The sequence below is a fragment of the Erythrolamprus reginae genome, unplaced genomic scaffold, assembly GCF_031021105.1.
Source record: "Erythrolamprus reginae isolate rEryReg1 unplaced genomic scaffold, rEryReg1.hap1 H_1, whole genome shotgun sequence".
Taxonomy (NCBI): Eukaryota; Metazoa; Chordata; class Lepidosauria; order Squamata; family Dipsadidae; genus Erythrolamprus; species Erythrolamprus reginae.
Window position 1 is genome coordinate 2238760 of NW_027248462.1, and position 15185 is coordinate 2253944.

A 15185-nucleotide genomic window follows, 5' to 3' on the forward strand; every position below is an offset into this window, starting at 1 on the left:
TTATGCACGCCCCTTAGGAATCTGGAGAGGTCAACCATAAACAGTCTAAGGGTAAAATGTTGGGGGTTAGGGAGTCCGGTAATGAGTTCCATGCTTCAACAACTCTATTAACTAAAGTCGTATTTTTTACAGTCAAGTTTGGAGTGGTTAATATTGAGCTTGAATCTGTTATGTGCTCTTTTGTTGTTGTGATTGAAGCTGAAGTAGTTGTTGATAGGCAGGACATTGCAGCATATAATCTTGTGGGGAATACAGTGATACCTCGTCTTACAAACCCCTCGTCATACAAACTTTTCTAGATACAAACCCAGGGTTTAAGATTTTTTTTGCCTCTTCTTCCAAACTATTTTCATCTTACAAACCGAAGCCGCCGCCACTGGGATGCCCTGCCTCTGGACTTCTGTTGCCAGTGAAGTGCCCATTTTTGCACTGCTGGGATTCCCCTGAGGCTCCCCTCCATGGGAAACACCACCTCCGGACTTCCGTGTTTTTGAGATGCTGCAGAGGAATCCCAGAAGCACAAAAATGGGTGCTTCACTGGCAATGGAAGTCCGGATGTGGGGTTTCCCAGCGAGGGGAGGCTCAGCAAAATCGCAGCATCACAAAAACACGGAAGTCTGGAGGTGAGGTTTTGAGGACTTGTTTTTTGCGATGCTGCAATTTCGCTGAGGCTCCCCTTGCTGGGAAACCCCACCTCTGGATTTCCATTGCCAGCGAAGCACTTGTTTTTGCACTGCTAGGATTCCCCTGCTGGGATTCCCCTGCAGCATCACAAAAACATGGAAGTCTGGAGGTGGGTTTCCCATGGAGGGGAGCCTCAGGGGAATATCAGCAGTGCAAAAACAGGCGCTTTGGCTGGCAAATGGGGTGAGTTTTGGGCTTGCACGCATTAATCGTTTTTCCATTGATTCCTATGGGAAGCATTGTTTCATCTTACAAACTTTTCACTTTACAAACCTCATCCCAGAACCAATTAAGTTCGTAAGACAAAGTATCACTGTACTTAGATCACATTTAATTGAATTTAAACAAGACCACCAGTTGTTTAGGAGATGGCATAATGGGCACAGAAAAATAGTGTGATATTTTAGCATTCTTATCACCATGATGTATACAAGAATACAAATTTTAACTTGTATTTAGAAAGATTCTTTTCTTCATCCAACTATACTCTCCTCTGCCACCTCATGTCCTGGAGTTAATTAGAAAAGCAAGACCTGATTTATTTATTATGATGCACAGAGAAAGGCTGCACAGAGTAACAATGCAATGTATGATTAAATAAATATATCCTCAAAATTATACTCAAGTAATATGTATGATACCATGGGATTAAAGATCCTATTTTTCACTATATTCTTATGAATAATTGACACCATTTAATGCCATCACTCTGGTAGAAGTAAACATTTCTAGAAATTCTTTTTAAATAATCATATCTACATTTTGTAATTGCAACCATGCTAATAAGACACAGTTTAAGTAATAATAGTCAGTATCTTAAATGAAATATATAGTTTTTAATGTTTTCTCTGCGTGAGTAGTTCCCTGTGGTTTAACTCAGGTTTCAAGAGAATTATGTAGCATTTTGGGAAAAATATGCAACTCAATAACCCAGCACTAGAAGCCAAGATAGAAAAAATCTCCACAGCTACCACATATTTTCCTTTTGTGCTCAAATAGGCTGGAATGAAAGCTAACCACACACTGCAAAAGACCAACATGCTGAAGGTGATTAGTTTGGCTTCATTGAAAGTGCTGGGGAGTTTTCTGGCCAGAAAAGCCACTATAAAACTGGCCACCGCCAGGAAACCCATATAGCCCAGGATGCAATAAAACATGCATACTGATCCTTCATTGCATTCTAGTATAATTTCTTCAGTGACTGAAATCATATCAGCTTCGGGGAAGGGGGGAGCCTTTGCTAGCCACAATATACCAATGGCTGCTTGGAGAAGAGAGCAAGAAAAGACAATGGAGGTCGCCAATTGTTTCCCAACCCATTGTTTCATCCTGGATCCTGGCTTGGTGGCGAGGAAAGCTAAAACCACAATTATGGTTTTGGCCAAGACACATGATACAGCCACTGAGAAGATAAGTCCAAAAGTGATTTGTCGAAAGAGGCATATTATAACCCCAGGTCTAAAAAGGAATTGCAATGCACAAAGGAAGCAGAGCTGGAGAGAAATGAGAAGAGTGTAAGTGAGATCTCGGTTGTTTGCTTTGACGATAGGGGTGTGGTGATGTTTCAAAAAAATTCCAAAAATCACAGCTGTAAATAAAAAAAAGGAGATGGCCACAATAGTTAAAGCAAGTCCCAAAGGTTCTTCATAAGTCAAGGCAGTTACTGTCTTAGGAATACATGAAACTTTGTCTTTGCTTGCATATTGATCTTCTGGGCATCCTGAACAGTATTTAGCATCTAAAAAGAAGGGGGGGAGGAGTCTCATTCTGTTATTGTTTTTACACAGATATCACTATCCCCAATAGTACAAAATTGTATTTATATTTTAGTTTTAAATCCAGTTTATTACTGTTCAATCTGGAGAAAACCTAGCTATGTGGTCGCTGAAGCTGACTCTTCCTTAATGACATATGATCAATTATTCAATTATTTATGATACCATACTAACAGTTGTAATAATTTGATCATGAGAAAAAAATGTCAAGTAATCTAAACTTTTCTTTCTTATATTTAATCCATACTTTAGAATATTTAAATAAGAATATCAGATATAAAATCAGTAGAAAGTTTCACTCACATTCAAAATAAAATAGAAACGTAGAAACAGAAGATTGGTGGCAGGAAAAGATCTCATGGTCCATCTAGTCTGCTTTTATACTATTTCCTGTATTTTATCTTAGGGTGGATATAGCTTTATCCAATAATGATAATAATGTTATTTGTGTAATGTGCACAAATGCTCGAAACTTGAGCAACAAGCTCTGTGAGTTAATGGCCATAATATCTAGAGATATTCAGTTTTTACGAATGGGAATCGGGTTTCAGAAGTTAAGGTGGGAGAAAATTTAGGTTGCAATGACCACCTATGTTTTTGGTTTGATGTAAAAACTGATTGTGAGCAATCCTACTACAACCAAAGTATTGGATTTCAGGAAAAAAAATTCAATGAAATGGGGGAATATTTAAATAATGAATTAAAGGGGAGGGCGAGCGCCCAGTGGACTGTATTAAAAAAGGCCATCTTAAAAGCCACTGTATGTAAGGCAATAACTAAAGGGAAAAGGAAGAAGAAACTGCTATGGTTTAATAATGATGTAAGGGCTATAGTAAATGAAAAAAAGTCTGTCTATTGGTGGTATAAAGAGTCTGGAAGTATAGCTGACAGAGAGGTATATAAAATGAGACAGAAAGAGGCAAAACATATAATATATGCTGCTAAAGCCTGAAAAGAGAAAGAAATTGCCAAATCTGTAAAGAAGGGGAATAAAACTTTCTTCAGATATATTACTGATAGAAAGAAGAAAAACTGCAGCATCACAAACCTTAGTACTGGGGAAAATACATGCATTGATGGGAATAAAGAGGTCGCTGACGATGAATAACTACTTCTGTTCAGTTTTTTTTAGAAGGCAGCTTACAATATAATATGATAGATGGTTATAGCATTGCTTCCAGCTGTTGGGATTCAGCTCCAGTGATCTCAGAGGATGATGTTTTAGAAGAACTTGAATGATTAAAGATAAATAAGACAATGGGTCCAGATGCCTCCACCACAGAGTTCTTAAACAACTCAGATCTGTGATTGCTAATCCCCTGACAGATTTATTTAACCAATCCCTGTTAACAGGAGATGCTCCTGATGATTGGAGAATGGCCAGTGTTGTGCCTATCCACAAGAAGGACAGTAGAGAAGAAGCTGGTAACTACAGGCTGGTTAGCTTGACTTCATTTAGAGTTAAAATGATGGATACTCTATTCAAAAAGGGGATAAATCAGAACCTAAAACCCAATAACTTATTGGATCCAAACCAGCATGGCTTTACTGAAGGCAAATCATGTCAGACTAATCTTATTGATTTATTTGACTATGTCACAAAGGTGTTGGATGAAGGTGGTGCCATGGATATTGTCTATCTGCACTTTAGCAAAGCCTTTGATATGGTTCCACATAAAGAACTGATAGATTTAGTGAAGAGTGGACTTAATCCCTGGATAATTCAGTGGATTTGTAGCTGGCTAAAGCTTAGACATCAGAGGGTTGTTGTTAATTCTGAGCAGAACCTGCTTACAAGTGGTGTGCAACAAGGGTTTGTTCTGGGTCCTATTCTTTTTAATATGTTTGTGACTGACATAGTGGAAGGCTTGGTAGGGAAGGTTTGTCTATTTGCTGATGACTCTAAAGTGTGTAATAGGGTTGATATTCCTGGAGGCATCTGTAATATGACAAATGATTTAGCTTTAGTAGGTAAGTGGTCAAAGCAATGGAAACTACAGTTTAATGTTTCCAAATGTAAAATAATGCACTTGGGGAAAAGGAATCCTCAATCAGAGTATTGTATTGGCAGTTCTGTGCTAGCAAAAACTTCAGAAGAGAAGGATTTAGGGGTAGTGATTTCTGACAGTCTCAAAATGGGTGAACAGTGCGATCAGGCGGTAGGGAAAGTGAGTAGACTGCTTGGCTGCATAGCTAGAGGTATAACACGCAGGAAAAGGGAGATTGTGATCTGGCTGTATGGAGCGCTGGTGAGACCATATTTGGAATAATGTGTTCAGTTCTGGAGACCTCGCCTACAAAAAGATATTGATAAAATTGAATGGGTCCAAGGACAGGCTACAAAAATGGTAGAAGGACTTAAGCATAAAACCTATCAGGAAAGACTTAATGAACTCAATCTGTATAGTCTGGAGGACAGAAGGGAAAGGGTGGACATGATCAAAACATTTAAATATGTTAAAGGTTCAGGAGGGAAGTGTTTTTAATAGGAAAGTGAACACAAGAATAATCTGATGTTAGTTGGGGGAAGATCAGAAGCAACATGAAAAAATATTATTTTACTGAAAGAGTAGTAAATGCTTGGAACAAACTTCCAGCAGAAGTGGTTGGTAAAGCCACAGTAACTGCATGCCTGGCATAAACATATATCCATCCTAAGATAAAATACAGGAAATTTGTATAAGAGCAGACTAATGAACCATGAGGTCTTTTTCTGCTGTCAATCTTCTATGTTTCTATCCCTGGCATGTTTAAACTGAGTTACGGTGGATTTACCAACCACGAAGTTTGTTCCAAAATTCTGTGATGAAATATATTAAATGGAATATATTAAACCAAAAAGTTGAATTGAATTAAAATAATATTTGAATTATTGCACTCCATTTCTGAAATCAACTTACTGTACATGCATGGTTATTATCACCATACAGAAGGAAAGCAAAGTAACCCTTTTTGAGCTCTTACCAATCTTGTCTGAAAATTTCCCTTCTGGGCACATGATACAGTTGTAGCAGCATGGTGGTTTCTCCTCTTTCTGTTGCTTGAAATAACCAGGATGGCAGCTATCAGAACAAACAGATATGGGTATAGTCTAATTCATAAGGGGGAAAAAGTAAAGCTTCACAAATCAGGAAAAAATATTTGAATACATTAAGAGCACAATTTTTTATTTTTAAAGACTGATAAGTCTACAGAAATGTCTGAATTGCCCATTTCGATATAAGCTGGAATATGATATGGACATACTTATGACATAAACAATTGCTGTCAACCTGCCTTCCATTGAGGACCTGTATACTGCACGAGTCAAAAAGTGGGCGGTGAAAATGTTTACTGACCCTCACATCCTGGACATAAACTGTTGCAACTCCTACTCTCAAAATGTCGCTAAAGAGGACACCAAGACAACTAGACACAATAACAGTTTTTTCCAGAATGCCATAACTCTGCTAAACAAATAATTTCCCCAACACTGTCAAACTATTTACTAGGTCTGCACTACTATTGCTACTACATCATTCCTAACACCCATCTCTTCCCATCTCTCCCCAGTTATGACTGTATGACTGTTACTTGTTGCTTGTATCCTTAAGATTTTTATTACTATTGATTGTTTCTTGATTGCTTATTTGAGCCTTATGGCAATCATTAAGTGTTGTATCTCATTATTCTTGACAAATGTATATTTTCTTTTATGTACACTGAGCAGTGAAGAGCTGCCAATTTTTTTACTACCACACTGTGGGTGTGGATTATGCAGGACGCTCTGCATTTTCCTTCAACATATTTCAGTGCAATTTGGGTGCTCTTGGGTGGGACTTCATTTTCATTATCCCACTATGTCCTATCCCGCCCGAGCAGCAGCCCTCCCCTGACACTGAGAGCATATTTGTTTGTTTGTTTGTTTGTTTGTTTGTTTGTTTGTTTGTTTGTTTGTTTGTTTCATTCATTCATTCATTCATTCATTCAATTTTTATGCCACCCTTCTCCTTAGACTCAGGGCGACTTACAACATGTTAGCAATAGCACTTTTTAACAGAGCCAGCATATTGCCCCCACAATCTGGGTCCTCATTTTACCCACCTCGGAAGGATAGAAGGCTGAGTCAACCTTGAGCCGGTGATGAGATTTGAACCGCTGACCTTCAGATCTACAGTCAGCTTCAGTGGCCTGCAGTACAGCACTCTACCTGCTGTGCCACCCCAGCTCTATATATATGCACCAAAGACAAATTCCTTGTGTATCCAATCACACTTGGCCAGTAAAGAATTGGGCCTAGAGGCAAAAAGGAACTGTGACGTTCCTTCAATATACCAGGGTGATCCGACATATATATACATATATACACATATTCTCTGCCTTACAAGGCAAAGGTTGCAGGTTCAAGTCCCAGTGGGTATGGCTAGCTGATGAGGACAAAATAAGGCTGAAATAGATCTATCCTAGTCTCCCTTAATTTTCAAATTCAGCAAAAAAAACCCATGTGACACATATAGATAAAATTGTCGGCTATCAATAAAATTAACTGCCTTGGAAATGGCCCTAGGTTGGGCCAGGAGGCAAATAAGGAGCTGTGATGTTCCTTCAATATACCAGGGTGATTTGACACAAAAATATGTAACCCTTCCCTGGTGCAGAGCTGAAGGGATTGGATACTGTAGCCTAGAGGATAATTCTCAGCCTTACAAGGCAAAGGTTGCAGGTTCAAGACCCAGTGGGTATGGCTAGCTGATGAGGCCAAAATAAGGCCGAAATAGATCTATCCTAGTCTCCCTTAATTTTCAAATTCAGCAAAAAAAAACATGAGACATATATACACATATATACACACACATACACAAACACATAATGTTAAATATACAAATATTCAAAACAGTTCAGGTCAATATTGAATTTAAACTGAGTTGATAAGAACTGGTAGGTAAACAAGCTTTCTGACAGGTCTCATTTTATACAAAAGCTCAATCATAGTTTTAAAGAACAATGCTTTCTTTTAAAGCTTTTCTGTAGTCTTTGTCAGCCATCTTTGTATCTTTATAGTTGTGCACAGTTGTATGACAAGGGATTTAATATTGCCAATTGAAAATCATAGAAGATAAAAATGTGAGTCTACCAGGTTAGTGCTATTAGGCCAAGTGATGGCATTATCATTAATCATAAGCATTTTCTCTTCAGAAGCCCAAGGATCGAGTTTCCCAACTTTCCTTCGATTAAAGGATTGGTTTGGAAATGTTATCCAGTTTATAATGTCAAATCCAACTAACAATTTCCCATTCATATCAAAAGAAATTACATCTCCAGCGCTGTTATTAAATGAGATTCTTTTCAGAAAAGAGTGGAGCTGGACATGAAAGATAAAACAACAAATAAATGGGACGGGTTATTAAAAACATAAAATACCTCCCAAAGCCTTCATCATTGCCTTCAATTATAATTACAGTTATAATTCAGCGACTAATCTCTTTAATATCCATTCAATTGACTGAAACTTTCTGTAAGTTTCTGGACACCACAAAAGAGGTGTTGGAGGAACTGCTTTATGTTATGTCAATTTTTCTTATGTGAGTAGAATAATCTTTTCAGTCTCTTTGTGTACTCCTGCTAACTGCCAGGAGCTTTCTTGGCCAGATCTCAGAAATACACCTGCTTCCTAAGGCTAAAAGACAGAATGACTGGACCAGATCACCTAATTGGTTTTGTACCTATAGCAAGACTGGAATTCACTATCTCTCCATTTTCAGATTGCTTCTTTAATCATTATGCCTAACTGGTTCTCAACCTCATTAATATACATTATTTAGGCTTTGTGCCTAAATCAGGATTGGAACTCACTGTTTTCCAGTATCTAGCCTGATGCCATAACCTGATTCTATATCAAATTGATTCTCAATCCCATTGCCTTAATTTTATTTAAAGATCTGTCCAGTATTCACTAGTATTTTGTGATGGAAACAAAAATAGTTTCTTAATCATGTCTGTTTGAACTTCCGAAGAAAAGGTGGCCCATCAAATACATGAATGAATGAATGAATGAATGAATGAATGAATGAATGAATGAATGAATGCTTATTAAAAAAAACAAAATTTCCTTATTATGAAGAAATCTTTTAATTCATATTCTTATACTTTGTGTATTTTTATTTTATTGCTTTATTATTTTATGCTTCCATTTTATATTTCTTTCACTGTTGTAAGCCACCCTGAATAGTCTCACAATCAGATGGAAAGCAAATAAATTTAACAAATAAATAAATAAAAGGAAGAATGAGTGGGGGAGGGAGGTAGAGGGAAAGGGTGAGAGATGTACTATTTAACTGTTTAATGTCTAGATATTAAAATTGGATAACATTCTAATTTTTTTAACCCAATGGAGAAAAAAGACAGGTAGAAAAATGAATTGATAAAATTTTGGCTGTACATATATTCATGCCACATATAATTAAACATTTAAATTAACTAACCTAAACATGATACTTTTAATTATTTTTAAATAAACTACTTTACCTGCCATGGCTGCTGATTTTGAAGGTGCAATTTCCCTCCCTTCTTTCGCATTTTATGTAGACTTGACTGCATGTCATGTAGAGCATATGCAACAGTACAGACTGAATTGTATATACTGTAACTATGGCCAGTCATGCTCATTTCAAAAAGAGATGATGGAAGGCTCTCCAATCTTTCTTTCCCAGTGCAAATACTATCTTCAATCACAGATGAGGTGGAATAAACACAACCAAATGCTTGTTCCCACACTTCTCTCACAAATAAATCTTCTTTTATGAATAAATGATTCCTATTTTGAAGGAAAGTTTTAAATCCTGGAACTTCATTGGAGTAAGCAGCAAAGGAAAGAGCACCATGGAGGCCTTGCATATCCCATCCCTTTTGAAATATGAAGGAAGCAAGATCCAGTTCAGAAATCAGAATCCACACTTTAGCTTTAGGCTTTGTAAGTACTTCTTCCATATTAGGTAAATATAACAACACCCTCAAAAGTAAAACATTTTGTTCATAAACTATCACTGTATTAGTTTTGCTGTTCATGACAATCTCATACAATTCCAACAATTGTTCCATATCATCAAAAATGGTGTTCATGAAAAAAGGCTTAAGTTTTTTTAAGAATTCAACACAAATATCAGATTTAGCAAACATGGAAAGTATGTTTTTCTGAAATCCTTCTATCTCATCTTCTTTAACCAGAATCCCAATCCAGATCCATCTGAAATGCAACAATAGCAGACGAATACCTTTGTACTGGTGTTCCTGATTTGGGACCATTTCATAAAGAGAAATTATCTGGATTTTCTTCTCCATTTTTGGAAGGGAGCTATACACAAACTAAAAATATAGCAATTAGAGGGGAGGTTAAAAATGAGAGACAGGAATGTAATTAAAACATTGTGAGGGTTCAAAATATTAAATTGCTACCAATTACTTTTCATACAATTCATATTAGATAAGTTTATAGATGGAGCAAGGGTACCTTCTCTTAATCTGTGATTATTGAGATAGAATTCAGTATTCCTAAGAAAAAAATTAGAAATGACAATCAAGCTATTGAAGTGGCAGATAAACTTCTGCCCTTTAGTACTGACTATCATCAGTTAAAAAAAGAACAGTCAAAAATATACTATACATAAATATTAATTCGGCATAACAAAGTCCTTTGAAAATGTTTAAATCCTATAAATTCATTGGAGTTAGCAGCAAAGGAAAGAGTACCTTGAAGGCCTTGGAATACTACAATTAAGAATTTTCTCAGGGACATTCTCCATAGTGGGTGGAATAATACCCTCTCTTCAGCCAATGAGGACTGAGTCTGACTAATTACTATCTTCACCTCTATTCCCCATCTTTGACTCAGTCCATGGCCTGAATAGGACGTGTGTTTCTTGCTCCCATTCTTTGAGGTGACTTTGATTCATCTATCGTTGATTTTGAAATGTGAGTTCTTCCCAGCTGACTTGCTTGTCATCAGAATTGCTAGGTTGAGTGCAGTGAGGGCTTTAGCTATCTCCACCTACCGAGCTGAGGGCCTTTAACAACAAGGGGGAATTTCCTTCAATTTCAGCCTCAGGATATTTGCTCTACTTGATTATTCCAGCTCAAAATGAGATGTTGCAGCCTGGCCTGGACAGCATTTTCTTGATTCACTATCTCAATTTCCCAACTGCCACTGGAGTGACTGAGCTCATGTGACCAACAGCCAGGAGAGTATTTGCACTCTCTCACTTTTGTTTGTTTGTTTGTTTGTATTTCTATGCTGCCCTACTCTGGAGACCCAGGTTAGCTGTCACCGACACTCAAGCATAGGTGTTTAGCCCTTCAGGCTGCTCCTTTGCTGTCACATTTGTCTGGCCTCATGGTAAGAACCTACTATAAGTTTCAATCTGTCTCCTCAGCATACTTTCTCGACATGCAATGCAACATGACCAGCAAGCTTCATCTGTTGGCCATATAATGAGATGGCATGGTGGCCACATTTATCTTCATATAGCCATTCTGAGGGACAGCAGACATCTTGGCTGCAAGATGACCACTTTACATTTCCCTGACAGTTGGGTTGCAGCGGTAGCCATTTTGGGTATGTGGCTTTTTACATCCTTTTTAAAATCCATTTTAAGACATTTTAATTACCTAGTCCACTAGCAATGGCCATTTTAAATGATGTGGCAATTATTTTAGGCCTCTCTGGCCCATTGATTATAGTGATGGCCATTTGATTAGACAAATAAACAAACAATCCAAAAAGGAAAATCCAGCCAGTTCCTTCTTCCAGTCTAGATATGGCAAGCGCAGGCAAGAGCAAACATAAAAGGCACCTTAACAAGAGCCAATATGACCTACCAGTAGCCCTGGTCTCAGAGTCTACTCCTACCTCATCTTGACCTTCCTCCCATAGGGGGTAATCCCATCATCAACATTCTTTGGCCTCTACTGTCTCTGTTAAGCTCTCCAAGGCCACTCAGAGGGATGAAGAGTGCAGAGCCAAAGCAGTGGACAAGATTTTTGCCAGTTCCTCTCACGATCTTCAGGCTTCTAGCCAAGGTTGCTCAGAGGGGCCTGCCTCAGCAATTAGTAATGATCTGGAGAGTAGCCAGGCTGAGGTGGCATCTACTCACCCATTGGAATCCATGCCCTTGGGTAATCCAAACCTGTTCATTGCTGATAAGTTTACTTGGGGGGCTCTGCCCCATTATGACTTCTCTGAACTTTAGCTTCACAAATCTCTGATGGTCACTGGACTTGCTGCCCATTTCCCATTGCAATGCCTGCCATAGGCATGCAGGCTTTGATTGTGGCTAAAATCAAGCAAGACATACTACATTCATCGGCTAGGGAGCTAGAGTCTAATGGCCCCAAGCCTGGTGGCACAAATAGGTCTTTAAACTTTTGTGGAGGGTAGGGTGCAGTGTGAATCTCTGGGGGGAGCTAATTCCATAGGGCCAGGACCCCCCAGGGTCCCCGCTCTTCCCCTAGGTCCCACCAAATGACATTGTCTAGTTTAACATCAAAGTACAGCTGAAACTGCAAAAGATACCACTAAGCCCATGCCAGTAATTGTTCCAGGTTTCACCTGCTTGTTCATGAGAGATGCTTGGTGCCCAGATAGAGCTATTGAATGCTCAGGGACTGGAGATTCGAGTGTGGAGAGCTGCGAAAAATGACAGCTAAATGCTAGCAGCTGGTGACAGATAGAGCAGATAGGCATTGTGACACTGGGAACAATGCAGATTGTGAAAGTGATGATGCTCAGAACAATGGAGCACTTTGATGACCAGGTACCAGCTGATGGTGGTGAGACATTGAGAGCAACGATGCATGGAACAATGGAACATAGAAACATAGAAACATAGAAGACTGACGGCAGAAAAAGACCTCATGGTCCATCTAGACTGCCCTTATACTATTTCCTGTGTTTTATCTTAGGATGGATATATGTTTATCCCAGGCATGTTTAAATTCAGTTACTGTGGATTTACCAACCACGTCTGCTGGAAGTTTGTTCCAAGAATCTACTACTCTTTCAGTGAAATAATATTTTCTCACGTTGCTTCTAATCTTTCCCCCAACTAACCTCAGATTGTTCCCCCTTGTTCTTGTGTTCACTTTCCTATTAAATTATTTAACCCTTTAACATATTTAAATGTTTTGAGCATGTGCCCCCTTTCCCTTCCGTCCTCCAGACTATACAGATTGAGTTCATTAAGTCTTTCCTGATAGGTTTTATGTTTAAGACCTTCCACCATTTTTGTAGCCCATCTTTGGATCCATTCAATTTTATCAATATCTTTTTGTAGGTGAGGTCTCCAGAACTGAACACCAGAGCTCTATACAGCGAGGTCGTTATCTCCCTCTTCCTGCTTGTTATACCTCTAGATAAGCAGCCAAGCATTCTACTCGCTTTCCCTACCGCCTGACCGCACTGTTCACCCATTTTGAGACTGCAAAAAAACACTACCTTTAAATCCTTCTCCTCTGATGTTTTTGCTAACACAGAACTGTCAATACAAACTCAGATTGAGGATTCCTTTCCCTGAAGTGTATTATTTTACATTTGGAAACATTAAACTGCAATTTTCATTGCTTTGACCACTTATCTAGTAAAGCTAAATCATTTGCCATATTACAGACGCCTCCAGGAATATCAACCCTATTGCACACTTTAGAGTATCGGCAAATAGGCAAACCTTCCCTACCAAATCTTTCCTTATGTCACTCACAAACATATAAAGAATAGGACCCAGAATAGACTCTAGTGGCACACTGCTTGTAACCAGTCTCTGCTCAGAATTAACAACCACCCACTGATATCTATGCTTCAGCCAGCTGCAAATCCACTGAACTATCCAGGGATTAAGAACCATATCAAAGGTTATCTATCAGCTCTTTATGTGGAACCAGATCCTTCATCCAACACCTTTGTGACATAGTCAAAGAAATCAATAAGATTAGTCTTTCATGATTTGCCTTCAGTAAAGCCATGCTGGTTTTGGTCCAATACGTTTTTGGCTTTTAGGTACTGATTTATCCTCTTTTTGAGTAGAGTCTCCATCGTTTTAACTATAACTGATGTCAAGCTAACTAATCTATAGTTACCAGCTTCTTCTCTACTGCCTTTCTTATGGATAGGCACAACATTGGACATTCCCCAATCATCAGGAACATCTCCTGTTAACAGGGATTGGTAAACGATAGAATATTAAAAATTAATAGGCAATATCTATAGATTTCTAATAAGATATAAAATGAAAGAGGAGATTCACAATGATTATTTGGAGAAATGGTGAAAAAATTAGGGCAACTAATTGGAAATTAACAGTGTCGGTGGCACACAAGGAAAACCAGTATAAGATGTTCTATAGGTGGCAATTACCACCTTTAGGAAATGCCAGGATGTTTCCAAATTCATTCTCAGTATGCTAGAAATGTAAGAAGGAAACAGGAACCTATTACATTTAAGATGGACTTGCTCAAAGGCAAAAATGTATTGGAGTAAAATCAGATCCTGGTTGATGGAAATAATAAAAGAAGATATAGAGTGGAAGCCTGAATTATTTCTATTGGGCATAATTGACAAAAAATATAAAAAGAAAATAAACCACTTGACTATACACATATGCATACTATTTTTTAACAAAAAGGAAACATCAAAATATGAGGATATAATTAATAATTATTATATAATTATAAATATAATAATAATTATTGGATTGCACTGAAATGGACTAATTAATTAGGACAATGAGGGGGCGGCATACAAATCTAATTAATAATAATAATAATAATAATAATAATAATAATAATAATAACTCAAATACTAGTCAATATGGAATAAATTATATGAATAGCAGAAAGAAAGAAAGAAAGAAAGAAAGAAAGAAAGAGAGAAAGAGAGAGAGGGAGGGAGGGAGGAAGGAAGGATAAAGATGAACTAGAACTATTAATACTTGCAAGAATAACATCAAATCTTTATGGATCATTGTATAAAATAATGTAAAAGAAAAAAGAAGAGAGAAAGAATAAGTAAGTAATTTATAAAAATATAAATATATACTACTGAAAAAAATAAAGGGAACACTTAAACAACAGAATATAACTCCAAGTAAATCAAAATTCTGTGAAATCAAACTGTCCACTTTGGAAGCCAAACTGATTGACAATCAATTTCATTTTGCTGTCAGCACATTCAACTTTGTACAGAACTAATTATTCAATGAGAATATTTCATTCATTCAGATCTAGGATATATTTTCTGGGTGTTCCCTTTATTTTTTTGAGCAGTGCATTTGTACAGGGGAAAATATATTGTTGGATACAAAGTGAGAGATGCTTACTGTAAACATGAGGAATTGTACCAATATATGTTTGTCTGTCTTGTTTATGTATGTGTTTTATGTTTACATTAAAAAAAGAAAAGGAAAAAGAAAACAATAATGTTTGAGAACCTTCTAATGACACCATTGGAGTATAAGTATAAATTATAATTGAGAAACAATGAAGATTTCTGACCAGAATTGCTAATTTAGAGAACATCAGCATGAATCCTTGAGAGAAGAAAAACAATCGCTTTTTGCCTTTTTGAAAAATGAAAACTCTATTCTTCTTCCCTTGAAATTGTTTATGTCAAGGAGGCTACTCATGTCATTTGAAGACTCAGCTTATATCATAGTTCTAGGGCTGTTTTGGACAGTTGCCTACGAAGAAAGGATTAAAAGGGAT

General features: G+C 37.5%; 1 protein-coding gene across 1 annotated transcript; it reads right to left on the reverse strand.

Moving 5' to 3' along the window:
• Nucleotides 1-1520: 1520 nt before the first annotated feature.
• LOC139155294 (vomeronasal type-2 receptor 26-like) lies at nucleotides 1521-9776 on the reverse strand. The gene is made up of 4 exons (XM_070730415.1): nucleotides 8964-9776; nucleotides 7573-7800; nucleotides 5424-5550; nucleotides 1521-2422 (listed from the first exon to the last, which is right to left on the reverse strand). The coding sequence occupies exons 1-4, from the start codon at nucleotides 9774-9776 to the stop codon at nucleotides 1521-1523; spliced, it is 2070 nt and encodes a 689-aa protein (XP_070586516.1).
• Between the last annotated feature and the right edge of the window lie 5409 nt (nucleotides 9777-15185).